At 36.3% G+C, this 26,112-nt stretch overlaps 1 protein-coding gene across 2 annotated transcripts; it reads right to left on the bottom strand.

Annotated features, from left to right (window-relative positions):
* Positions 1-2,237: 2,237 nt before the first annotated feature.
* zgc:86598 (STKc_CK2_alpha domain-containing protein) lies at positions 2,238-24,884 on the bottom strand. 2 transcript variants are annotated; one of them, XM_067411564.1, is made up of 14 exons: positions 24,796-24,884; positions 21,482-21,552; positions 16,445-16,575; positions 15,164-15,275; positions 13,699-13,800; positions 13,519-13,569; positions 13,352-13,411; positions 6,491-6,574; positions 6,048-6,158; positions 5,757-5,858; positions 3,311-3,411; positions 3,075-3,223; positions 2,714-2,803; positions 2,238-2,473 (listed from the first exon to the last, which is right to left on the bottom strand). In XM_067411564.1, exons 3-14 carry the CDS (start codon positions 16,543-16,545, stop codon positions 2,355-2,357), a joined length of 1,182 nt encoding a protein of 393 aa, XP_067267665.1. In that variant the 5' UTR covers positions 16,546-16,575; positions 21,482-21,552; positions 24,796-24,884; the 3' UTR covers positions 2,238-2,354. The 2 variants fall into 2 exon arrangements, with proteins under 2 accessions (XP_067267665.1, XP_067267666.1); XM_067411565.1 differs by lacking the exons at positions 16,445-16,575; positions 24,796-24,884 and having other exon boundaries at positions 21,482-21,535.
* Positions 24,885-26,112: the final 1,228 nt, after the last annotated feature.

The following is a 26,112-nucleotide window of genomic DNA, read 5'->3' on the forward strand; positions in this document are numbered from 1 at the left end:
TTGAAATGTATTCTCACGCTGCATCCCAATTCACCTATAAAGCCCAAAGTATAGTTCACTTTTAACGTGTACACAAGGGTCAGCGTACAGTGAGTGTGATGTGAATTTTGTCATCAGATAGTACAAGCATACTGTACACAGACTGCTTTATTTTTATTTTTTTGCAGTAATTAGTTTATCCACATGGTGGAAACAGTACCATGGGGGCGTCGATTCACAAGGTAGTCAAAGAAAAAGTGCATAAACAGAACAGACCGGAACGCATGCAAGCTACAGCGTCAATGGAGGTCTATAGATGAGAGATTGTGTGAAGAGGTTAGAAAGAACCCTCATTTGTACAACTCTAGCATGAAAGAATACAAAGATGTGGGCGAGAGATTGCTCAAAACTGCACATACGTTGAATACCTGCGTATGCATACGAGTCAGTTGAAGTATACTTTGCAAAGCTGTGCGTATGTGTAAAATTACACTTAATGTATACTTTTAATACCTCAAAGTGGACCAAATTTAGTCCCAAGTGTGCTTATTTTTTGTAAGGGGTGTGAAGGTGGTCGACAAACACAAAAATTTGCAATGGCATATGACTATAAATTATTTCATGACAAAGTTGTCAAAACATATAATAATGACATACTATTGTCACAGTTTAATCCAATATCTATTAATATTTCACAGCGAAAGAGAGTGATCTGGAAAAATGTTCTGATGTCAATATGTATAGACGAGTGTGTTCACTGAGCAGATGGGTTTCCTTTGTTGTTTTTTACTTTGTATAAGTTAAAATTACTTTATTTTTTAGTATATTGTGCTCATTTTTAAAAGATGCCTTAAGTGTTATTTTATTCTAGACATTGGATTTCTGTAGTTTTGCTCAAGTCAGTGACGCCCTCTAGTGTTTATTCATGAAACATCACAAGCTTCTTGGTTTCCAGCAGTGATGGAGGATGGGATGAGTTCAGGATAACAATCACTCTTATTATTTCTGCAGTATATAACATGCATACTCTGTACATGTGTAGTGTGAAAGATGTATCTGGATGACCTGTTGTATATGCCCAAATGTGCAGTAAAAGGAGGTCAATAATACCTGAGTTGAACATTTTATGTTGCATATCACATTTGTTTTGCTCAGCTTGTAAAGCAATTGAATAGTTATAATTTAACATTGATTTGTTAGGGTAAACAAAATGTAATTTTTTTCATCCAATTAAAGTGTTTAACTCGTTTACAGTAAATGCATTGTCTGCTTTTTTTTTAGCTACTTTTCAGTACACCACATTAAGCATGCCACTTAGTACTGCAAGAATATTAAATCTTTGAATATTAAAGTGAAAACGAATATTAAGGGCGCCATATTCCGTTTTAGGCCTATATGCAACGATTTAGGACAGAGGACCAAATTCTTTGTAGCAATGATTTCTGAGTTTCTTTACAGTCATTGTCAAACAGCTGTATGTCTGCATTAAGCGTTTCATCCAGGAATTCCTTCAATCCTTCAGTTCTCCAGTACTATTCCTCAATTGTTTTCTTCATTTTTGGCCCATTGAGCTTTTGAGACCCATGTTTTTGCTGTAATGTCATAACAGAAAAATGCAGTCCACATGTGTGAAGGAGATTTTACTCTTTCTGTATTTATGATGTTAGGTAGAGCTCCTCTAGCACATAGGCCAAGACTCTACGTGTGTTGCGTTTGTCACGGCAGTGGTTATCCATGAACTGTTTATGTTCATGTACCATGGTATTCAATGTTATAGTGCTACTATTGTTGAGCGTGAATGTAGATTCAGAGATTTCTCTGTCAGCGCCATAAGAGCTGTAAATCAAGTAAACCAGACTTCTTCCACAAAAGTCTCTTGTTGTAACCTGATTTTCATATTCAACTCCCATCTCATCATTTGAAGGATCAAGCTAAAGTGCACATAATAGCAAAGAGAAATAGTCAGAAGAACAGTGAAAATAACTGGTGATATATATACACACACACACACTTTCTCAAATCTTAAACTCTCCAAACTAGTATCTTAACTGTAATCTTATCAGCAAATGCACATGCTGTTCAAATAACAACTGGAAGCCAATGTAGGGACATATAAAATAAATTTTATTATCCATTTTTCTGAATTTCTACACTGTAGTGGCTTCTATATAGACACCATCAGGAAAGACTGCCGGACACTGACACAACATAACTGTCTGCTGTGTGTCCGAGCTCCAATATATAATTATTGTATGGAAAAAAAAAAAAAAAAAAAAAAAAACAAGAAAAAAAAAAGAAACCTAGTTTAGTCTCTCTTTTGTTTGTTTACACTCAACATAAAAATGTGGCCCAGGGCAGAGGGAGCGTGAGAGTGTTCAGGGCTGGGCGCCGGCGGCTGCAGCAACCTGTGTGGCAAGAGCACTGGGAGACGAGATGACAGGAGAACCTGCGATGTTGGCCATCGGCTGGGATGAGGACATGGATGTGACGCCTCCTACAGGGAAACAAACACAATCAGCATTTAGAAGCAAACACACTCGCAATGTGTCAAGGATCAGCTGACACCATGCACAAACACAAGAAGCTTGTTTGCTTGAAGACCTGCAGATCAATGCCTTTTAATAACCATGTCTTAAATAATCACAGAAAAATACTTTTGATTTTGTAATCTTAATTATAGTTTGTAATTCTCAATTCAATAAGCATGATTCTAGGAGGGAGTCACATGACTGACCTGTGATCATACTGGACGTGCTGACAGGAGTGGAGCCAGTGGACAGTCCTGAAGTGGAGCCCATCCTCGCCTGGTCCTTCACAATGGGATCTGACACAAGACGTGCACAGTGATGAAATTAATGTTGCACATTGATGCATAATCAATACAGTACATAAACCTTTCATTTCAAATGAGCGAGCAAATCCTGCTTCCACATGACAACATTTCTCATTCATTTTATCACAATACTGACGTAATATTTCAAAAGCCAACTTGCAATCTGATGCACATTTTTGTATACATGTGCATTAAAGTATGTAGGTGTGCAAGGTAAGGTATTTTTGAATCGGATGAAATGCCAGAGAGAGCAGACACTCACAGAAATAAGGGTGCTCCATGGCCTCGCGGGCGGTGAGGCGAGCTTGGTGGTCGTAGCGCAACAGTTTGTCCAGGAAGTCCAGAGCTTCGGTACTGACCAGATGCTGGTTCTCGCTGTGAACAAACCGTTCCCACCTTTTCCGGGAATGTCTGGATAAAGAGAGAGAGTATTAGTAAAATCCTTAAAGTGAGGTCAAAGTATTACATGCATCAAAAAAACCACACATCTCAACGTACCTTCCCAAAATGTCATTGAACCGTGGGTCGAGCTCAATGTTGTATTTGTCGATGTAGTCGTAGAGGTCCTCTGTGCCCAGGACTTTGGCAATCCGTACAAGCTGGACAAAGACACAGTACTGGTCAAAAACAGCAGAGGGCAGCAGACACCACACATCTAATAGATCAAACCAGCTGACGTATTTTTTTAGGCCAACCTGAAGTCAGCATCACCCTGGTTCCCTCCACAAAAACCCAACAGGATTTTTACATTGGCTTTTGGTTTATTGCAGAAAATAAGCTCTGTGATCAGCAAAACTTTATGATTCGTGCATGTTTCGTTCATCATGATAAATTTAGACAGCTTTTATGAATTTTGAAGCCTAAATACAACTAAACTACGGTCGCACAACGTCCGTGTCACAATTAAGCTCTATCAGTCTTTATTTAAAACACATTTTCTCCTTAAGTTTAAGTTATAATAATTTGCAAGTGTGTGATTGTAAACACAACAAGGCTGTTGAAGTGGACTACTGAGTAGATGAGATTTAAAGGGTTAGTTCACCCAAAAATGAAAATTCTGTCATTTATTACTCACCCTCATGTCGTTCCACACCCATAAGGACCTTTGTTTATCTTCGGAACACAAATTAAGATCTATTTGAAGAAATCTGAGGGTTTCTGTCCCTCCATTGACAGCTATGCAACTACCATTTTGACGCTTCAAAAAGTTAATAGAGATCGTAAAACTAATCCATATGAATCCATCGGTTTAGTCCAAGAGACTCAATCTCTTTATATGATGAACAGATTGAATTTAGGCTTTTATTCACACATAAAAACATTGATCAGCGAACATAAGCTCAAACCAACCTGAATGATGCAGGAAAACAAACCACTAGCAGAAGTAACAAAAGTAACACGAGAATGAACCTCATTGTTTCTTGCTGAAGCTCAAACGTTCTGCGTAACACGAGAATGAACCTCATTGGTTCTCGCACATCAAGCAAGCATGCTTGATCTTCTGTTTACCACAACTGATGTGTGAGTTGATGAATGTTTATATGTGAATAAAAGCCTAAATTCAATCTGTTCATCATATAAAGTGATCAAGTCTCTTCAGAAAATTTGGACTAAACCACTCAATTCATATGTACGATCTCTTTCTGAAGTTTTTGAAGTGTCAAAGTGTCAGCTGTGTAGCTGTCTATGGAGGGACAGAAATAAAAAATATCTTCATTTGTGTTCTGAAGACAAACGAAAGTTTTATAGATTTGGAACAACGTGAGGGTGAGTAAATGATGCCAGAGTTTTTCATTTTTGGGTTAACTAAACCTTTAGTGTCCCGAAAAACCACTTTTTGTTTTGATTATTTTCAAATCAAATTTTTTTATTTGTTTTACTAATGTATTTTATGTCATAGAATAAAATGTGAAAATATCTTGAGTTTGTCTTAACCAGAAACGTTATTTTAGGCATTTAACCAAAAATCCATTCAAAAAAACCCATTGACTTCAGGACGATGGAACCGGAAGTGGTTTTGGCCTAAAAATTGTCATTATAATTATAATTTTATTGGTAATTTTATTACTATATAATCATATATAAAAATAATATATTTTTATATTATAATTCATGTAGTTATGAGTATGCAAAGTATGTACTGCACTTTAATTTTTGAAGACACTGGGACAAACTATAACATCATCTTGATATTATCAGATAGCGGTCACAAATCTTTTTGCTAACACAAGAGATTGTGGGAAATATTAGAGCATAAAATAATCAAACATGCATATTTAAAGTATTCCACCATCCAAGAACACTCTTACATGCTATGATTTGAGGCCAGTGTTGAGTAAGTTACTCTAAAAAAGTAATAACTACTTACTAATTACATCTTCAACAGTGTAATTAGATTACTAGACCAATTACTCTCTTTAAAAAGTATTGTATTGAATTACTTATTACTAATGACTTTCTAAATCCCATAACAACCTTGACCTGTTGAACAGTACAAGGAAAGACACGACACTGCACTTTTGATTCTTTTAAATAATAGACAATTACATAAATTATTCTTGTACTGACCAAAGTGTGCAAAAGGAGAAGATTATATTAAAAACATTAACATTTTAACATTAAATATTTATGTTAAATCCACTATTGTTTTATATAGAATTGTTCTATAATCTCTACAGTATCTAATCCAATTACATCAGAAGTAACAGTAATTACATCACAGAAAAATTGAGAGTAATCCCTTACTTTACTTTAAGGAAAAATTAGATTGCAGTAATTAGATTACTTTGTAATTAATTACACCCAACACTGTTTGAGGCAAATTCATTTGGATAATTCCAAAAAGACGTAGTATATGAACTGTGATTACGCTACAAAAACGGTCACTATAAAGTTGCAAGACAACAATGAATATTTCAAAAGACCTAAAAGCAGCAGGTCTCACCTGATCATAGTTGTCGTGTCCATGGAAAAAAGGCTCTTTCCGGAAGATCATACTCGCCAACATGCAGCCTAAGCTCCACATGTCTAAACTGTAGTCATACATCTGTGGGACGAAACCAACATGAGCTTCAAAAAGCAGCAAAACTAAACAAACTAGCCAAATGACTTAAACTGTTTCTGCATGTGCATGTTTATTCAAGAGAAGCTTGAACAGATGCTTTTGATGCAAGATTTTTGTCTCACACAACAAACCAAGCACTTGCCTAAAAGTCTTGTTTGTTTCTTGTCTCACCTGATAGTCCACAAGCAGTTCAGGTCCTTTGAAATATCGAGACGCCACCCTGACGTTGTACTCCTGACTGGGGTGATAAAACTCCGCTAAGCCCCAGTCTATCAGACGCAGCTGAACAATAAAACACACCATCAGACAAGAATCAAATGTGAACTCAATCAACAGGGGAATAATTAATGATTCATAAATCACAATGTGTGATTCACTCAAGCATGTCATAGGAGCGTCACTGTTGATGCAAACTGTACTTTTTAAATTTGATCTAGCTCAAAGTAATCTGCTTGATGTCACGGCAACAAACAAAGCTTCTCTTTTACTGCTGCAATCTCTGATTTGTGATTGGTTCATGTAAGCATGCTCGTCAACATTCAGCCAATCAGATGTGCGGAGTGAGATGGCATAACACAAAGGCTGACGTGAGCGATGACGTAAGCGGGAAGTACCTTTCTGTGTTCATGGTCGATCATTACGTTGTGTGGCTTAACGTCTCGATGCATAATTCCCATACTGTGGCAGTAGTCCAAAGCCTGAGAGAGACACAGAGAGAACCAGACTTTAACACCAGGCTTCTCACACCTTTTGACCAATAAATTATCATTATTTGACCAATCATCATTTAATAGTTTATTACTGGATCATTTAAAACATTTAAAAATAAAAAGATTATAGCTGATGAAATATTTGTATATTAAAAATATTTTATTATTTTATACATTCTATTTTTAAACACTTCTTAAAATGTACTATAGTAAAATATATTGAATGAAAAAAAATATTAAAAAAGTTTGAATATTAAAAAAAATTATAGAATATTAAGAGAATGTTCTAATCTTGTAAAATTCAACAGAAAATCCGAATATTTACTAATAATCGCAATGCATGTCTTTAATGTATTTTCTAAAAAAAATTCCATATATATTTTTCTTGGTAAATTAATCAAAATTGGCAAGATTTCTATCTCAAATAAATGCTGTTCTTTTAAACTTTCGATTCAAAGAATCCTGTTTCCACAAAAATATGAAGCAGCACAACTGTTTTCATTATTAATAATCAGAAATTATTCTTGAGCAGTAAATCAGCATATTAGAATGATTTCTGAAGGGTCATGTGACACTGAAGACTAGAGTAATGATGCTAAAAAAAAAAAATCTTTGCTTCACAGGAATAAATTACATTTTAAAATATATTCAAATAGAAATATTTTACAATTTTATAACAAACATGAGATTTGTAATCCTAATACAAAAGGGGCTGGGAATCAAAGCGTGAAACAGAGGGAGGGAAATGCAGCATGAGTGGTAAAGGTACAGAGGTTAAGTCAGTGGACAGATGCTCTTTCTGCTGCAGTGACGCAGCTTTACCTGATCCAGATTAACACATCTGAACCCATCAGCAGTCAAACATCCATCTGAACTCCAGGATTCCCACACAACTGACTAACAGCAAATGTATATGAACTTACTAAAACTGCAGCAATAAGATCTTTCTGAGTGGCACTTTGAACAGGGGCATCACTAGGTCCATTTTAGGAGGGATTTAGCCCCCCAAAATTTCCACCCAGACCCCCATTAACTCCGTAATAGGTACACTAATTTGTGAACACCTGAGTCCCTAATAAAACTCATATGAAAATCGACAGCAGGCTTCGGCTCATCCCCATATTTTAAGTGTGTTCTTCAATCTGTAGCAAATCCATGTCAAAAGCAGAGGAAAATGTGTGTGCATTTATTGATAGATTGTTATGATATCTGCATCTGTGTAATTGTCATAAATGGAGTTTACATAATATGATGTGAGAGCAATTCAATACGGTTTCCCATACACTGCAAAATCTGGGCTTATTTTTTTATTTTATTATAAAATTCCTTTCATCTAAATAGCCACTTTGTGAATTTTCCTACTCTTGCTATACTTCATATTTCAGTACAATGAAAATAATAAAATTTGTTAGAATATTAATTTTATAATAAATCCAAAAGCAAAACGTGAAAATAACTACAAAAGGGAGTGGAAATGGCAAATGAGCTAATGAGTGGTCCTCTGCTGCCATCTACTGGTTATAATGGTAATATCATGTCATTTTCATAAAAGTGTTTGTTTTCCACCAGGTGACAGAAATCCTCCACTGAAGCATGGCACATTTTCCATGTTATCTCCATGAATAAAAATTATGAATTATATTTTAGTTCACCCCAAAATGTAATTTATTACTCGCCTTCATGTCATTCAACACCGCAAGACCTTTGTTCATCTTCGGAACACAAATTAAGATATTTTTGATAAAATCCGATGGCTCAGTGAGGCCTCTATTGCCAGCAAGATAAATAACACTTTCAGATGCCAGAAAGATACTAAAAACATTTTTAAAATAGTATGTGTGACTACAGTGGTTCTACCTTAATGTTATGAAGTGACGAGAATACTTTTTGTGCACCAAAAAAGATAAATAAATAACGATTTCAACAATTTCTAGTGATGGCTGATTTCAAAACACTGCTTCATGAAGCTTTGAAGCTTTACAAATCTTTTGTTTCGAATTGCATATCAAACTGCCAAAGTCACATGAACTATTGAAATTTGAAACACTTGTGACGTAACAAAGTCTCTTTTACTGAAATCATGTGACTTTGGCAGTGCTCCAAACCACTGATTCAAAACAAAAGATCTATAAATCTTTAAAGCTTCATGAAGCAGTGTTTTGAAATTGCCCATCACTAGATATTGTTGAAAAGTCATTATTTTTTTTTTTTTGGTGCACAAAAAGTATTTGTCGCTTTATAATACAGCATAAATGAGTACACCCCCTCTGAAACTTATAAAAGTCAGCAATTACTCAGTTACTTAGAAGACATGTTAGGGTTCTTTAGGAGATATAATTTTCCAGCAATTCTGCTTAATCAATTATCAAAGAAGCATGTCAAAAGTATTCAGGAAAATAAGATTTTCTTATCGAGGTGATAAAATGTTGTGTAGCAAAAATGAGTACACCCTCCTAAAAGTTTCTAAATAAAATGAAATTAAATGTTTCTGGTGTAAGTTTAAGGCAATGTTTGATCAACAGGTAAGTATGTTGAACCAAAACATTTAAAGAGAAGTCATTTCTTGACAATTAAAAGTGTAATATAGCCCACTGAATCATTCTCAGACTTAAAGGCAGGGTAGGCAAAAAATCTTTTCCAAATTTGTTTAAACTTTCTATATATATATATCCATGCATAATTAAAATGTAAGAACTCTGATAAAAAGAGTAGAAAAATCGAGTGACTCTAGACCGTTTAATCTGTATTAAACACAGCTCATTATTTCCATCCGGGACGAAACATAGGATTGGCTGAGGCGACTGTCACTCTCTCGCAACCATGGCAACCACCCTTTTGCCACACATGACCTGCCCACTTGCGCGCGCACATTTGATTTGGGGAATGCAAGAGGCATGGATCCTAGGAATACCAAAACAATGTCAGAGAAACAGCAAGCAAAATTCACAGTACCGGCCTATGCAGTTAGTGAAGGCAAACCAGGCAAAAAAAAGGAAGACAGTAACAGTACAAGAAAAGGCAATGAACAAAAACTCTTTGGATAAACAAAGAAATAAAACGCAAGTTAATATCGGCGTGGCTTTCCAGCAATGGCGAGAACTGAGAGCAGGATTGTGCACAGTTTGCACACATGCATCAATCAGCATTTATCATATATGCATCATATAACAGTGGCAGGTCCCGAGGCAGGCGCATATAACCACGGAAGGTCCCGAGGCAGGCGCGCATAACCGTGGCAGGACCAGTGGCAGCTCCCCCTGCCACGCAAAGATTTTACTCCCTCTCAACTGAGGGAACTCAAGGGGCTGAAAAGTGACTCCTTGATGACTTTATTTCTGCTGGACAGGTAAATCTTTCTTTTTGTATTTTGATCATACATATTTTTTTGTTTATTTTTTCATGAAGCATGTGTCATTAGCACATGTAGCTGCGTAATATAGCTAACATAACATTACTTAGCGAGCCTTAGTAGAGACGATAAATAATCTATAGGCCTAGCTCAAGATGATAGCTATAGTGTTGAATTGTGCATAATTTTGCTTTAGATAACTAAATACATGTTTAACAGATAGTAGGCCTAACATTACTCCACATCTAGGAACTTTTCTTAGAACTATATTTACCCTCTGTGTAACTCTTTTACCATGTTCACCTGTAAGTTTACCTGCACGTTTTTTTCGCCTTTGTTTTGTTTTTATATTCTCTACCTATGTTTACTGATGTCTTTATCTTGTATCTGTTTGTGTCGTACACACTTTGTTGTATGTGTGTGTTATTATTTTGTGTCTGCAATGCAGTTGTGAGTTGATATTTGAGTGTATGTTACTCTGTTTATCTGTAGAACAACGTATATGTTATGAATCTTAGACGAAATTCATCTTCATCACAGTGTAAATGATGGTAATGGAAAAACGTGTATCATGCAACCTGTTTTTAGCTTTGCCTTATAGGTAACTAGCTCGTTAGCGAATCAAAAAATATATATTTTAAACTTTACCAATATCAATATGCTAGCTTGATAGTGAGTACTAAAATACATCTTGTTTGTTTATCTTCATAATTATAAAGTTATTTTTATTACATGTGATTCTGACATGATGTCACTACATGCACTGTGCTCCCTCCTCTCCGCTCGTCTCAGGTAAATAATGCGTCTTCCAGCTCAGTGGTCGGAGTCGCGCATTCATGCGTTTTGGGGGCGTGGCTTTGGAAGGAGCCCAGAAGGGAGGGGGTGGAGTGAATGGAAATAATGAGCTGTCTTTAAAACAGTCGTGAGAGGTCTACAGACACTCGATTTTTATACTTTCTTTTTCAGAGTACTTACATTTTAATTATGTATTGATATAGAAATAAAGTTTAAACAAATTTTGAAAAAAAATTTTATACATTTTTTACCTACCCTGCCTTTAATGCTGTCAACAATGGAAGCACTTGGGAGAAAACTGTCAGGAGACTTATTTCTTAGCACAAAAGAGGACAGTGCTACAAGAGGATTACCAAATCATTGTTTCAAGTGTGAAAATATAGCAAAAGTAACACAGAAATTCAAAAACAATGGACTTGTGACAAGACCCCTGAAATAATCAGGCCTTCATTTTAAGCTTTCATTTAGTGATGTGGGATTTTTTTGCTAGACAAAGAGCAGGAGAAATACCAATCGAGAGTCTCAGAGCCAGCAACATCTATGAAAAGAGTGACTGTTTATCTCACAGAGTAAGAGGCAGCCTGCAGAAATGACATGCATGTTTGTTGTTCTCACTGGAACTACCTAAGGTCAGTTAGTCATTTCCAAAGCCCATATTTACAAAATACAGATTCTGGGAATCAATACTCTGGTCTCATGAGACCAGATCAATCATTCTGGATCTAACAGCATTCAAAATGTTATGGTGTTGCTAGAGGAGTACAACAGTGAGAAGTGCCTGGTTCCCACAGTAAAGTTCAGTGGTAGTAAAGCCTTTATATAGGGATGTATGAGTGCTGAAGGTGTGAGGGAGTTGTGCTTTATCAATGCTGTCATGAATTCCCACACCACTGTGTAATTTAATACACAAACTTGAAACAAACTTGTTACCCTTACCCTGCATTCTTGGGCATTTTTTCAACATGACAATGAGGATATGCATTCTCCCAAGGTGAAAAACCTTCTGTGGACGTGTATTGCACTCAGTCTTAACACTCTTGAGTGCCTGTGGGGGATTCTGTAGAGACGAGTTGAGCAACACTCCCCATTAAAGATCAGGGCATTTAAGGAGCTCATCATCCAGGAGTTAAACAGGACAGATGTGACAATTTGTCATGAACTTGTACACTCCCACTGCCAAGAAGGGTCAGAGCAGTATATTCAAAATTATAGAGGCCATATTAAGTACTAGAATATCATACATTTGTTGAATTAAATCTAGGGTGTACTCATTTCTGTAATTCTTAATTTAAACAAAATTGGCTAATTTACTTATTTTATGGCTATTAATGACATATTTCTCAGTTTTTATTATGTAAACGTTTAATACATTTTAGTTTTGCCATCTTTCCATGAATTGTATTAGTGATCATAAAGAAAATACATCTTTTGTATTTGTTCAGAGGTGGTGTACTCATTTATGCTGTGCACTGTATTAAGGTTGAACCACTATAGTCACATGAACTGTTTTAAATATTTTTTAGTACCTTTCTGGGCATCTGAAAGTGTTAATTATCTTGCTGGCAATGGAGGCCTCACTGAGCCATCGGATTTCATCAACAGTATCTTAATTTGTCTTCCGAAGATGAACGAAGGTCTTATGTGTTTGGAAAAACACGAGGGTGAGTAATTAAGGACATCATTTTCATTTTTGGGTGAACTAACCCTTTAAAGTTACTGCACAAATTTAGTTTAAAACATTACACGTGTTGAAAAAAATACCTGAATAAATACTTCATAAATATTTTACCCACAATCTAGACAATTACAGTAATAAGTTTATTGAATATTAATGAATCTTAGCTTGTTATTCAAAATGATTAGAAATTAATTCAATATTCAAGGATTAGCTTGATGGATAGTGTAGAACCTACTGTATTGTTCATAGGGCTGGGCGATATATCGCATGCGATTGTCACGCGCATTTCGTCAGTAAAGCCGGTTCCCTGATTACCGCTAAATCGCCATCACCTGCTTTCAAATGGAGCGGCATTTAATAGACAGAGTCGTAGATCACTGACAAGCCACGCAATATCGCGTTCATATCGCAGATGAATCGCCTTCGATATTGAACACGATATTGCGTGGCTTGTCAGTGATCTACGGCTCGGTCTATTAAATGCCGCTCCATTTGAAATCAGGTGATGGCGATTTAGCGGTAATCAGGGAACCGGCTTTACTGACGAAATGCGCGTGACAATCACATGCGATATATCCCCCAGCCCTAATTGTTTATGCTTACCTTAATATACAAATGATATATTAAATTATTGTTTTTTTAAGTCATACCCTCATTGAGGGCTGAGTCCCCCCTAATATTGAAATCCTAGAATCGCACCTGACTCGGAGTTTGTGACAGCTGCACAACTAGTGGCATCAAACAAATGCGGAAAGTGGCCCATTGGGGTTCAACATGACAACTACATTGGTTCAAGATAGGGAGAGTTTGAAACAGATTGGAAAAATACAGGTACAATAAAAAGGGCATAAACAAAACTAATATTTAGGTACAAGAGGTCACAGACTTGAGATACTCTGGAGTTTCTGTCAACAGCTGTAAGATGATATCTGAAGGAACTTACCTTTAGGATCTCGTACATGTAGAACCGAATGTCGTAGTCTGATAGCGTTTGATACAATTGCTGCACGACAGAACAAGCGGATGGTTGAGTTTAAACGAACTGATTTTTTTGTCTTACATTTTGTTGAGGTGGCAGAATTGATTTAGCAGGTAGCAGAAATGATTTACCTTGAAGTCTGTGTTGTTCACATGTTCAAAAACCAGAGCTGGGGTTCGAGACTTCAGGGAAAAACACAAGAGACTTCAGTTAAAGACACATCTGAAACACAAGCTTGATTTCACATGCTGCATTCTCAACAATACAGAGCATTTTTATATCAAACATCATCTTCAAGAAATCCAACCAACCACTGGATCCTTGACAATGTCTAGAAGTGTGATGATGTTGGGGCCGCCTCTCAAATTCTCCAAAATTTTGATTTCCCGCTTGATTTTCTTCTTCTTTACTGGCTGCATATGGAAAGAAAAACAAAACGAGCAACACAAAACCATTAAGGACAACATAAAACTGCATTTGCAACAAATTTAACTTCCATAAAGTGAAACTTCAGAGTTAAAGAGAATAGAGCTGAATTTTTTTTAGAGCTACTTTACAGCAGAACTTGAATTTGTCTCATATTTGAAGAAATTAGCATTTTCCTGTTTATTATTGTGAAGCTTAGGGCTGATTAGGGCCGATTCCTTATATATTTTTACTTGACCTGTTCCTCAATATTTCATATATGTTTGAATAAATGTATCGTTAAAACAAGTTATGACAGCCATCATTTAAATGCTTATATTTCAAAAAAACGAATTAGAGAAGAAACAATTACGTAATTAAAAAGTTATTATAAAAACTGATGTGCAATTTAAATATTTGTACAGAAATAATTTGTTAATTTTAATAGGATTTTCCTTGAGAATAACTGACATATACTGTACATGATATATCCAAATGAATCAATATCAAATCAAAATGAGTCAAAATCGGAATTGAACCGAATCACAAGCTTGTGACTCAAAATTGAATCAAATCGTGAAATTTGTGTCAATGCCAAGCCCTAGTAGAGCTGCTTTAAAAACAGTCTGTAGTGTATAAAGTGGTATAGAAATAAAGGTGAACTGACATGATTGGATTATTGGTTAATTTTTCACAAACAACATGGCACTGGTTACATCAGGAAAAATTTATTTCAGCATTGGAAAAGGTTATTTCACTTTGATAATGGGTTTTGAGGAGGAATGGAACAAGCTGGACTCATATCGCCACAAGTACCATGAATCAGAGCTCCAAAGTAAAGTATTTTATTAAGAAAGTAAATAAGCTCAATTTCAATTTCATCTTATTTTGAAGTACAGACAAGTTTGACGCAATGACATCTGATCTAACTCCGTCTAGACTCAATCTGTGCAGCTTCACCCTTCGTGTCTCCAGGTAGGGGAAGTTCATTATACACGACTGGCTACATTACGGGACAACGGCGCTAATCTTCAAAACTATTTATCACTTAGCTTGAAAAGAAGCTCTCAGCTCGTCGGGTGTTATCGCTATGAATCTAGAGCTCTCTCTGGTTTAGAGGAGGAGGGAGCGAGGAAGGAATTCGACAGGCGCCCGTTCATCTGAACGCTGGCCAGCAGCTTCTGGTTTCGATACCATCCACTGCCTTCCATAACGTAAACAAGCTTATCTCAGCATACGTTCTCGTCAACGACTCGGAAAATGAGAACCTGGATAGCACGTGAAGTCTAAGGGTCTTCCCAACCTGAACCCAACTTCATGGATTGCTCCCAGAATGCCTTTGAAGCTGGCTGGGACAACATCGCTCTTCACCTTGAGTATTTTGACGACTACTTTCTCGTTGTTTGTGATGTTGATGGCTTCAAACACTTCGCTGTACTTTCCTCTGCCGAGTTTCCGCACCAGCTGGTAGTCATCTTGATTCCTGTTGACAAGACCGACAGCTGTTATTACAAGTGCAAATGAAATGCCGATCCAGACAAATAAAGACGTCAGCGCTGTATCCCTACAGAGATATACTTCACACAATCCTCTGCAAACTCTGACAAATGAATGAAAACTAACAAAATACTTAATATTTGATCATTAAACATGCAAAGTGTTCGAACTAATGAATCAAACACCATTAAGCTTGCAATTACCAGTGTTTCTGAACAATAAAGCCCTCAAGACTGTTCGGTTCAATTCAGTTGTATTTAATTGAGATTAAATCTGCCTTAAACACACATTGAGAATCAGCATCTTTGCGAGAGAAAGAGCACATCTTGTGATATATACATCAATATATATGACTGTACTGGCACAACCCTACCCCTTTCAGAGTTTGTTAATGAATCATTCAGAGCAATTTGTGAACCTGTAACACTGATTTATTCACAAAAAAAAAGCTCATTCAAAAGAACGGTTCACTCACAAATCAGACAATCACTATGGATTGTGAGAAAGCTTTACCTTTTTAAAAATTTTTTGTCTCTTCTGCTCACCAAGGCTGCATTTACTTAATCTTTCACAATATCACTGTTTTTACTGTATTTTTGATCATCACAATTTAAAATAACTATTTTCTATGTCAATATATTTTAAAATGTAATTTATTCCCGTGATCAAAGCTGAATTTTCAGCATCATTACTGCAGTCTTCACTGTTATATAATAATTCAGAAATCATTCTAATATGCTGATTTGCTAGTAATTTCTGATTATTATCATTGTTGAAAACAGTTGTGCTGCTTCATAATTTTGTGGAAACTTTATATATTATTTTTCAGCATTCTTTGATGAATAGAAAGTTCAAAATAACAGTATTGTACTTCCCCCAAACTTCTGAACAGTATTGTATATTCATTATAGAAATTTTCCTGACTTTTCCAGGCTTGGAAGACACTATTAAAACATTAATAAATTTTTCCATGACCATGATAATCCTGCAATTTCTTTAATTTTTGTGATCTTTGACCATCCAGAAGTCTTGTAACTGCATAAATACAGACCTTGCATCATTTCACTAAACCAGCTAATATCAAGCCACATTCATTCTCACATCAAAATCACGCTCTGTCATCACACGCTGAACAAAATCTGTCTCAGCACTCACCCCCACTCTACGACGTGAGATTCATAGTCCCAGTATTCCCGCGGTCTCTGTGTGTTGACGTCTGGATAAACGCGGGATCGACTCGTGACAGGGCCGGACATGATCTGTGTGTGTGGCTGCGCCTGTCAGGGCTGAACACACACACACACACACACACACACACACACACACACACACACACACACACACACACACACACACAAATCAATACAAGGACAGAACAATCAGGCTGATGCACATCGATAACATTGACTGCAATGTAATGCTCAGGGCCTGAAATATGTGGCCCCATTTGCACATGGACAAACAAAAGGAAAGAAAAATCTACAACCGTGATGTTCGGCTTTACAGGCTCCCGCCCACGACACGGACCCCTGACTGTCTTGATAAATTGGATTAAGGTTCTTAAGCTCTGCCCAAGAGGAAAGTTTTAATCTAGACGCAAGCAGACCGAAGAAGACTCGACCACCTCAGTCCAAAAGGTGTCAGCACATTCTTTCAGGGTTGAAAACACATGCACACTTATATATATATATATATATATATTAAAAAAAACACCATGCCAGATGGCTTAAGGACACATTTCCATTTTCTCGTCGGCTTTCTATTCTAATCCGATTAATTAGATTTGCAGGTGACACTTTACAATAAGTTTGTTAACAAGTTAACAACATACATTCTTAACTTCCCTGTAGGCTCTTCACAGTGAAAACGCAGCAGCTTTGCCACATTAAAATAGAAATCAATCAGTTTTAAAAGAGCATTGAATGTCTCATATTTTAAAACAGGAATTTCCTGTTTAATAAACCATGGAATCAGTGCTGTAAAGAAAACTGGCCTGCAGAACCCTAGTGTGATTAGATTTCACTCATGTCTGTTCTACTGTAATTTCATTTAACTAGTTGAAAGGGAAACCAAATCATCCTTATTCCACCCCTAACTCCATTGTGAAGTCATACTGCACACGATTTAGAACAGAATTTGCTTAAAAACCATTGGGAGTGAAAAATGAAACATCTTTGGCCTGCTCATATAATCATTAAAAGGATAACTTCACTGATTTTCAACCAGCTTTGTATTGTTCAAATGTCAGAAACATATGTAAATAAACAATATGTACTCTTTCTCTCTGTTAACCTGCACCCAGATGTCCTCATATACAGTGTTGGGGAAAGTTACTTTCAAAAAAGTAATGTGTTACAATATTGCGTTATTCCCTAAAAAAGTAACTAATTGTGTTACTTTGTTACTTTTTATGGAAAGCAATGTGTTGCATTCCTTTTTCTCAGCTGGGCTTGCTTGTTTGCGTTTTGATAATAAAAAAAAAGGTTTTGGCAAATGTAAAGGCCCTTCACATTAATAAAGCCCAGAACGCACCAAGCCAACGCCGACTACTAACTAGTGGCGACGAAAGCAGACTTGCGGGGTTGGCTCACGTCGGCAGCGTCTGGGTCCAAAGTTGCCCTGCCACAACAAACTGACGCTCACCCAAAAATGAAAATAATGTGATTTATTACTCACACTCATATTGTTCTCCACCCAAAGACCTTCGATCATCCATAAATCATCCATTCTAGATCCATAAAGGTACTAAAAACATATTTAAATCAGTTCATGTGAGTACGATGGTGCTACCTTAATATTATAAAGCAACGAGAATAAATAAATAAATAAATAAATAAATAAATAAATAAATGCCTTGACTTAATATCTAGTGATGGCCGATTTCAAAACTCTGCTGCATGACGCTTCGGAGCTTTACAAATGAAATCAGTGGTTCGGAGCACCAAAGTGACATGATTTGGCGGTTTGATACGTGATCCGAATCAATGATTCCACTCAAAACATTCATAAAGCTCCGAAGCAGTGTTTTGAAATCGTCATCACTAGACATTGTTAAGATAAGTCGTTATTTTGTTTTTTGACACATGAAAAATATTCTCGTAACCCACATTCTGAAGACAGAAAAATGCATCCATCCATAAAAAAAATAAATAAAATTAAATTAAAAAAAAAGTAATCCATATGGCTCCAGGGGGTTAATAAAGGCCTTTTGAAGTGAAGGGATGTGTTTTTGTAAGAAAAATATCCATATATAAAACTTTATGAATTCAAATTATACGAGCTTCCGGCAGACGACCGCACGGATATTGCACACGTCAATTTGGGCGGAAGAGCAACCTTTGACCCGAACGCAATGACGAACGTGGAGGAAAAGAGAAGAGAGCAAAACAAAACACTAGTAACAAATTAGAATTCTAAAGCCGCATTTACACTGCATGTCCTAATGCACGGATCCGATCTTTTGACCATATCCGATTTTTTTGGACGACGTGCTTACATTTCTTTTAAAAATGACCTGTATCGGATGCCTCCATTTTACACTGCACTTGGCGAAACGTACCAAAAATAACCTCTATGACATCACAAATCTACCAGTATAATCTACCAGTCAACTAGAGATGTTCCGTTTGTTATAGGTATGTCTGTACTGCGAAATGTTGAAAAACCATCACTTTTCAATGACGCAGGAGTTGCATTTACAGGGGAATATCCGATCTGTCCGCTTACACTGCAGGCGCAAACGCCCGTATCCGAATCATATCTGATTTATAACCACATATGAATGAGGCCTGAAACCGGAATCCATGCGCTTTTTTCCTGTTTACACTGTCATGACTCATATCTGATCTGTGCCACATGGGAGGAAAAAATCGGAATTGGGTCACTTGAACCGTGCAGTGTAAATGGGGCCTAAAAAGATAAATTTTAAAGAGTAATGTCGGAGGATTTCGATATAAGAGAAGAGGAGTTCGAGTTTGTTGCCCAGCCATATTTGTTTGAACCGTGAGAGGCGTCTAAGCTTACGATACTCCTACATTCTGCGTCATACATCGCGTCAGAGGATTACTCATTTAGCGCAAATCAACTTGCGCATTCTCCACCGAAAGCTCGTTATTCAAATTTATAAAGTTTTATATATGGATATTTTTCTTACAAAAACATCCCTTCGCTTCAAAAGGCCTTTATTATCCCCCCGGAGCTGTATGGATTACTTTTTTTATGGATGGATGCATTTTTTCTGCCTTCAGAATGTAGGTTACCATTCACAACCATAATAAACCTTGGAGGACTAAAGATATTTTTAAATATATCTCGGATTGTGTTTGTCTGAAAGAAGATTGTCATATAAACCTAGGATGGCTTGAGGGTGAGTAAATCATGGGATAATTTTCATTTTTGGGTAGGGCTGGGCGATATATCGAATGCTTTTGTCCTCCCTGATTACCGCTAAATCGCCATCACCTGCTTTCAAATGAAGCGGCATTTAATAGACAGAGCCGTAGTTCACTGACAAGCCACGCAATATCGCGTTCAATATCGATATGAATCGCTGTCGATATTGAGCGCAATATTGCGTGGCTTATCAGTGAACTACGGCTCTGTCTATTAAATGCCGCTTCATTTGAAAGCAGGTGATGGCGATTTAGCGGTAATCAGGGAACCGGCTTTACGGACGAAATGCGCATGACAAAAGCATTCGATATATCGCCCAGCTCTATTTTTGGGTGAACTATCCCTTTAAATATGTTTTTAGTACCTTTATGGATCTTGAGAGAGGAAGTACCATTGCTGTCTATGCAGACCTCACTGAGCCATCGGATTTAATCAAAAATATCTTAATTTGTGTTCCGAAGATGAACGAAGGTCTTACGGATGTAGAACGACATGAGGGTGAGTAATAAATGACATTACCTTCATTTTAACTAACCCTTTAAGCCTCAGGCTGAAGGAAATGCAAATTCACATCAGTACAGTAGAGGGCGCAGCTCAAAGTAACCTTTCAGCTGTGCTGCTAATCTCTTACTTCAGAAATAATAAAAAGAAACCCAAATGTTATGTTTACCTAAATTCATTTTTGCTTAGTATGGCAGAATTGGATCAAAGGTCAACAGCAAAAACATTGGTCAATAAAGTGAGATTAAAATGTAGTTCACTGACAAGCTACGCAATATCGCGTTCATATCGCAGATGAATCACCTTCGATAATGAATGCGATATTGCGTGGCTTGTCAGTGATCTACGGCTCTGTCTATTAAATGCCGCTCCATTTGAAAGCAGGTGATGGCGATTTAGCGGTAATCAGGGAACCAGCTTTACTGACGAAATGCGTGTGACAATCGCATGCGATATATCGCCCAGCCCTAACTTTCCTAGTTACTTGAAAAAGTAATGCAATTCCTTTTAGTGTTACCCAAACACTGCAAAATGCTAACAAATCTATCTTACAGACATTGTATGAATATAGAGCTGATTGTAAATCAGTGAAGTTGCCCTTTAAAAGCTTTAAAGATGCCAAAATATCTCCAAAATATCAGTGCCTTCTTAGAAAAGTCGTGTCTTTTGATTAATCACCACTACAGCCATGCAACATGCAGACAGACATCTCTAGCATTGCATCACGTTTCATGCTGTTTCTTTAAAGGTAGTATTGTGTTTTAAAGATGGCTAAAATGTTACACACTATCCATCTGATTTTTAGCATGTCTTATGTAAATGCTGCTCAATAAATGCATCAGATCGGGGTCAAACAAACCTAAAACCTGCCTAATTATACAGGGTTTCCCTAAGACCAATTAATCGACTAGTCATTCAGGCAACTCGCCAACTTGTCAGTTTTAAAATAATGTAGTTTGGCACGTCCCTATTTATGAATGCTCCAGAAGTCAAGGAACACAAATACAATGATGCTAAATGACACTCATGGGAGTGTATCATCAGCAACAATGAATAATTTTGTTTTGCCAGAAGGGATTTGGGTTTGATCACCATTCCAAAGATTCCTGCCTCCTCAGAAGAGCGCTGAACCTGATCTTACATGATTCACAAAGCCAGTATTCACTAGCAGCCGTTACAGTACCTCAAAGCAGAAATTACATGATCTAATCTACAGATCAAATACGCAGACGTATTTTAGCTCCCCAATGTGTCAAATGAGGTTTCAAAAAACAAAATGGACATTTAACTCGCACTCACCTTAAACTGTGCTCGTGGACAGCCTTGGGGAATCTTGAGCTGAGTTTACAAGAGGGTGACAGTCCAAACACCTGTGAGGCAATGCAAAACAAACAACATTAAGTATCACCACTGACGTCAGTATCTGATTTGCACAGATGTGGGTTTGTTTGTTTGTATGAACAAACTGTATGCAGCCAAACCGTGCCACTCGCACAAACCCTCTCAAAGCAACATTTGTGTTGAACACATCAAGTGATGATGCAGTCAAAAAGACAATTATAAACATTCATTAGGAAACATTCTCCATCTATGTGTCAGAACCGTGTCAATCTCAGTCACAGACAGTGATCAAAACGTACAAAGACCTCACCAGGATATAACGCCAGTACATTTAATATCAAATAAAATTAATACCGTATACTCTTGTTTTAATCATTCTTATTTTCAATAATGAAGATAAAACAATGAAATAAATTTAAGTTAAATAAGATTTTGGCCTAAATGGTCTGTCATTGTTTTTTCTTTTAGGTTTTATTATCTGGTATGGCATTATATTTTAAAATTGGGACATTAGTTTGGCCGTATTGCTCAGAAACTTGCAAAATAGACTTAAAAACCAACATGAAGAATCATGATCCTGCCTGGAAAAAAATCTTGATTCAATTTTTTTTTTTTTTGTGCCATATCGCCCAACCCTCGTCTAGTAGTTTTTTTACGGTAGAATAAAAGGGTCTGGTAAACAGCGTACTAAAAAAGGAAAGTTTTTCCTTGTTTTTTTTGCATACAGACAACAATGTTGTCAAAACGATCCCCATTCACACATATCTGCGAAAACGACTAAAAATGCTGTATTCTACAGCCAGGCCACTAGTTGGCGATGGCACTTTGTAAAGAAATACTATGCGCCTATAGACTGAACATGTAATATGCATGCGCATGATGTCACCATTTTCACATATTTGTGTTATTGTAGTATAGACAGATTATAATGGTATCCAGTGTTCCCCACACATTAACTCAAAATTAAACGGAAATTAGGCATGACGCGATATTTAAATTATTTGATTTATAATTGCGCTCTTTTATACAGCAAAAGTGGGAGTCATAGAGCAAAAGAAATAGACTAGCACCAATTAACTTTTCGTGCACTATATTCAAGGTCATCTGAAGCCATTGCATAGCTTCATGTGAGGGACAGAAGAATATGTATCGTTAAATTTACGTTCAAGAAAACTCGTCTTCCATCCGCTGCAGCTCAGACAGCGCGTCGCGTTCAGTAACGACAGTCAGCATGGTAAAACTCTCCAATATGATATATTCCCTTTATAATACTTGATATATATATATATATATATATATATAAAAATATAAAGGGCTGTGGATTGGCATAAAATGACTATCTTGCTGGAGTTTATTGCTGTTTCTGACTACAGGGTGTCTGTTAGATCGCACAACACAAGGACTATGAATTGGCATCACACGCACAATAACTGGAATTTAAAAGTGAGAAGAAACATATGATTAATAAACATTTAGATGCAGATATACACATGTATTCTCTTTGTGCCGTAAAAAAGCTGAACAATACATTTAAAATAAACATTATTAATCGTCTCATCTATATGTTGTGTACGTGACTAATGTGCCATGCCATCAACAATAAATAAAATACTTATAGAGCACAAAATTGTTTACAAGAGAACAAATTTCTTCATTAATCTAGTCACCTAATTTTGCTCTCAGAATGCACCAGATCTATCCAATTCAATTTAAAATGTACAACATTTTTCTCCAAAATCTGCCTCCGGTCCCCCCTAGAGGAACCGATGCCCACCCACCACAGTCTCACAAAATCCCGTGGGAAAAACTGGTATCGTTTTTAAAAACTTGCACATTGAAACCCTTTTTCAAAAGTTAGCATTTTCATGCAGCCAAAACGCCATTGTCATGTAAATGAACGGCCAAAAACACATGAAAAGTTTTCTGTTTTCATTTGAAAACGGTGTTGTGTAAACGCCCCCCAAGTCTGATCTAAAATGTTGTTTGGCAATATTAAATATACATTTTCTTTAATTAAATATGCATATAACAGTATTTTCTAACCACTTGTCACCACCACTTCCTAAAGATCAACCCATATTCAAGCAAAATGAACGTCAGTGGATAGAAAATGAGACTTAACGCAGGATGCGTCTCAAAAAACCTAGTGAGCTGCTTATCTAGATAACAGATTAGGCATCATAGATGCGTTTCATTCAGGGAGTCCGCACCTTTTATCCAATTTATTTTTAATTTATATTTATTTTTCCAATTTTATTTATTTATTATTTATTATTTTTTATACATGATTTTATGCAGGCTGCACTCACAAAGACCAATTTATAGCATATGAAATATTTTAGAGCTGAAAAACACATTGATTATTGAAACTTCCTTGACATTTTCAGATCTGTAAAGTTGGCATGAAACGGAAGTTATAGTCTTTTCTTTACTATTGTGACATATACACAATACAAACGTCTTCTGGAAAAAGAAAAAATGTAGGGTGGGACTTCAAATGTGTCTACTATGATGCCTAGATAGTTGACTCACTAGGGTTAATAATTTTGCTTTGGGAACAGTCTCCCTGGATTAAACCATCAAACCAATTTACCACCATCCAGAATGATAGTGAATACTGATAAAATCATTTAAATATATATATATTATAAACATAAACATCTAAACTCACGCAAGCAAGTTCACCTTTAAAAATGGTTTAAAATAAACGTTTTTCTACTCTTGACTGTCTAAAATTATCCATCAAAATATCATCTGCACCCTCTTCACATAGGATTCAAATACAGGGTGTTAAATATTTAAAGGCTTAATGAAGGTTTTACATATTTAAAGTGGAATAAGAGGTTAAATAAGAGAATAAGGACTAAAATCAGACATGAAGCTCAAACACTCATTCAGATCAGGATGTAGAGCATCAGTTAGGAGCTAAACTAACAGCCTGTCCTTATTTTACACATTCACAACCACTCAGCTTCTTCATTTTCAGATAAATCTACACTTAAGCACATTTATGACATCATTTAAATGTGAAACAATTTAAACCCCATCAAATCATCGAGTTCATCTTATATATCAGTAGCATATCATCACGTTAGCCACAGCCATGCTAACGATCCATCATCTACACATTACACGTTTTTAAAGACACAAGAAGGCTTAATACACAGTACAAAACTCCCTCATCGTCCTTGAATTAATCTAAAGATCGTGTACATGTTAAAAGTTCCTAAACAATGGCACAAAGTATTAATAGAAAGGGCGGTTTGTATTACCTCTCAGCTCTGTGTTAATATGGCGGCGGCGAAGTTAGCGCGAGGAGACGCGACGCTCTTCCAGTCCTGCAGGGGGCGCGAAACAGCGGCGCTCTCACTGATACTGGCTTCCGCTCACAGACGCTGGGTTGATTTCTGTCCTACAAAGATCAGTTTATTTGTATTTTTTACCAAATTTCACATCCATAAATGCAAGTTTACTGATAAAACCCTACCTTGTGGTTTTGTTGACTAAAGTAAGGATGTACACAGACAATAAAGAGACACTGAATAAGTTTGTGGGGTCTACGAAGTATTTTTTTTATTGCTTTATATATTTATTTTTGTTGTTTTTCTGTTTAATTTTTGTATTCATGATTGTAGAACGTTCAATATTTGAAAACATTCCCACTTTATGTAATTAAGAGGGAACATAAATGCATAAAAATGAGGCTATTACGTTATTCAGATGTTATGAATGGCTTTTCATACACTTTGGTCTAAAAAATGCATCTGTCCCTCCTTGGTTTTGTTATTTTTTTATATATATATTATTGTGTATGCTGTTCTTAGTTAATTGTAATTAGATTATTGTTTTGTCATCAATTCAATATTTTGTATAATATGACTCCATTTGGAGAAGAAAAACATTGAGAAAGAAAATGTTTGCACATTATATATATATATAGTAATAATTGTGGAGCTGCAAAATAATGTAGCAGAGTCAAATGTGGTATTAAATTAAAAAATGATAATTCAGTTTATCTATTTTAATGGATGATTTAAGATTATTTAGTAAAAGAATATAGATAGACAGACAGACAGACAGACAGAGATAGATAACTTACAGTAATATGATGCAATCAGAATGGCAAGTTGCTTCAGCCAATCATACATTCCGCTGAGCATCATGTGACTACAGATTATGTGGGATTCCAATATGACCTTTTCTCTTGAACCTGTCTTTTCTGGCATTATCCTCTCCAGCATTAATTAAGATGACAGAATTACAGCAGTGGGACACACAGGGAATATTAGCAGGCTGTGAATGCCTGTCTGACAAGTTAATGGATAACTGTCAAGAGAACTGGTGTTGTGGGCTAATTTACCTGATGACAGCTAACTCATTTGTACATATTTAACAATTCGTAATCCGAGGTAATGGGCACTTGGACTCCACAGGCAAGTGATGGAAGAATCTTGATGAAAAAGCACTGGCTCTCTAAACATGACAGCATATAAATTTGACATAGATTTAGTTATATTCAGTGTGCTATTTAAATGAAATTGAGTGCATCATCATCACAAAGTGTTACACTTCTTTAGTCTTTATAACCC

Source organism: Chanodichthys erythropterus, chromosome 15 (genome assembly GCF_024489055.1).
Source record: "Chanodichthys erythropterus isolate Z2021 chromosome 15, ASM2448905v1, whole genome shotgun sequence".
In the NCBI taxonomy this organism is placed as follows: Eukaryota; Metazoa; Chordata; class Actinopteri; order Cypriniformes; family Xenocyprididae; genus Chanodichthys; species Chanodichthys erythropterus.

What these genes read in the sequence shown, in the direction of transcription:
- zgc:86598 (XM_067411564.1), bottom strand. Translation starts at nt 16,545, where the DNA reads ATGTCCGGCCCTGTCACGAGTCGATCCCGCGTTTATCCAGACGTCAAC. An exon ending in TCTCACGTCGTAGAGTGGGG is followed by an intron (nt 15,276 to 16,444) that starts GTGAGTGCTGAG and finishes TCTTGTCAACAG; the next exon opens with GAATCAAGATGACTACCAGC. An exon ending in CACGTCCAGTATGATCACAG is followed by an intron (nt 2,474 to 2,713) that starts GTCAGTCATGTG and finishes GTTTCCCTGTAG; the next exon opens with GAGGCGTCACATCCATGTCC.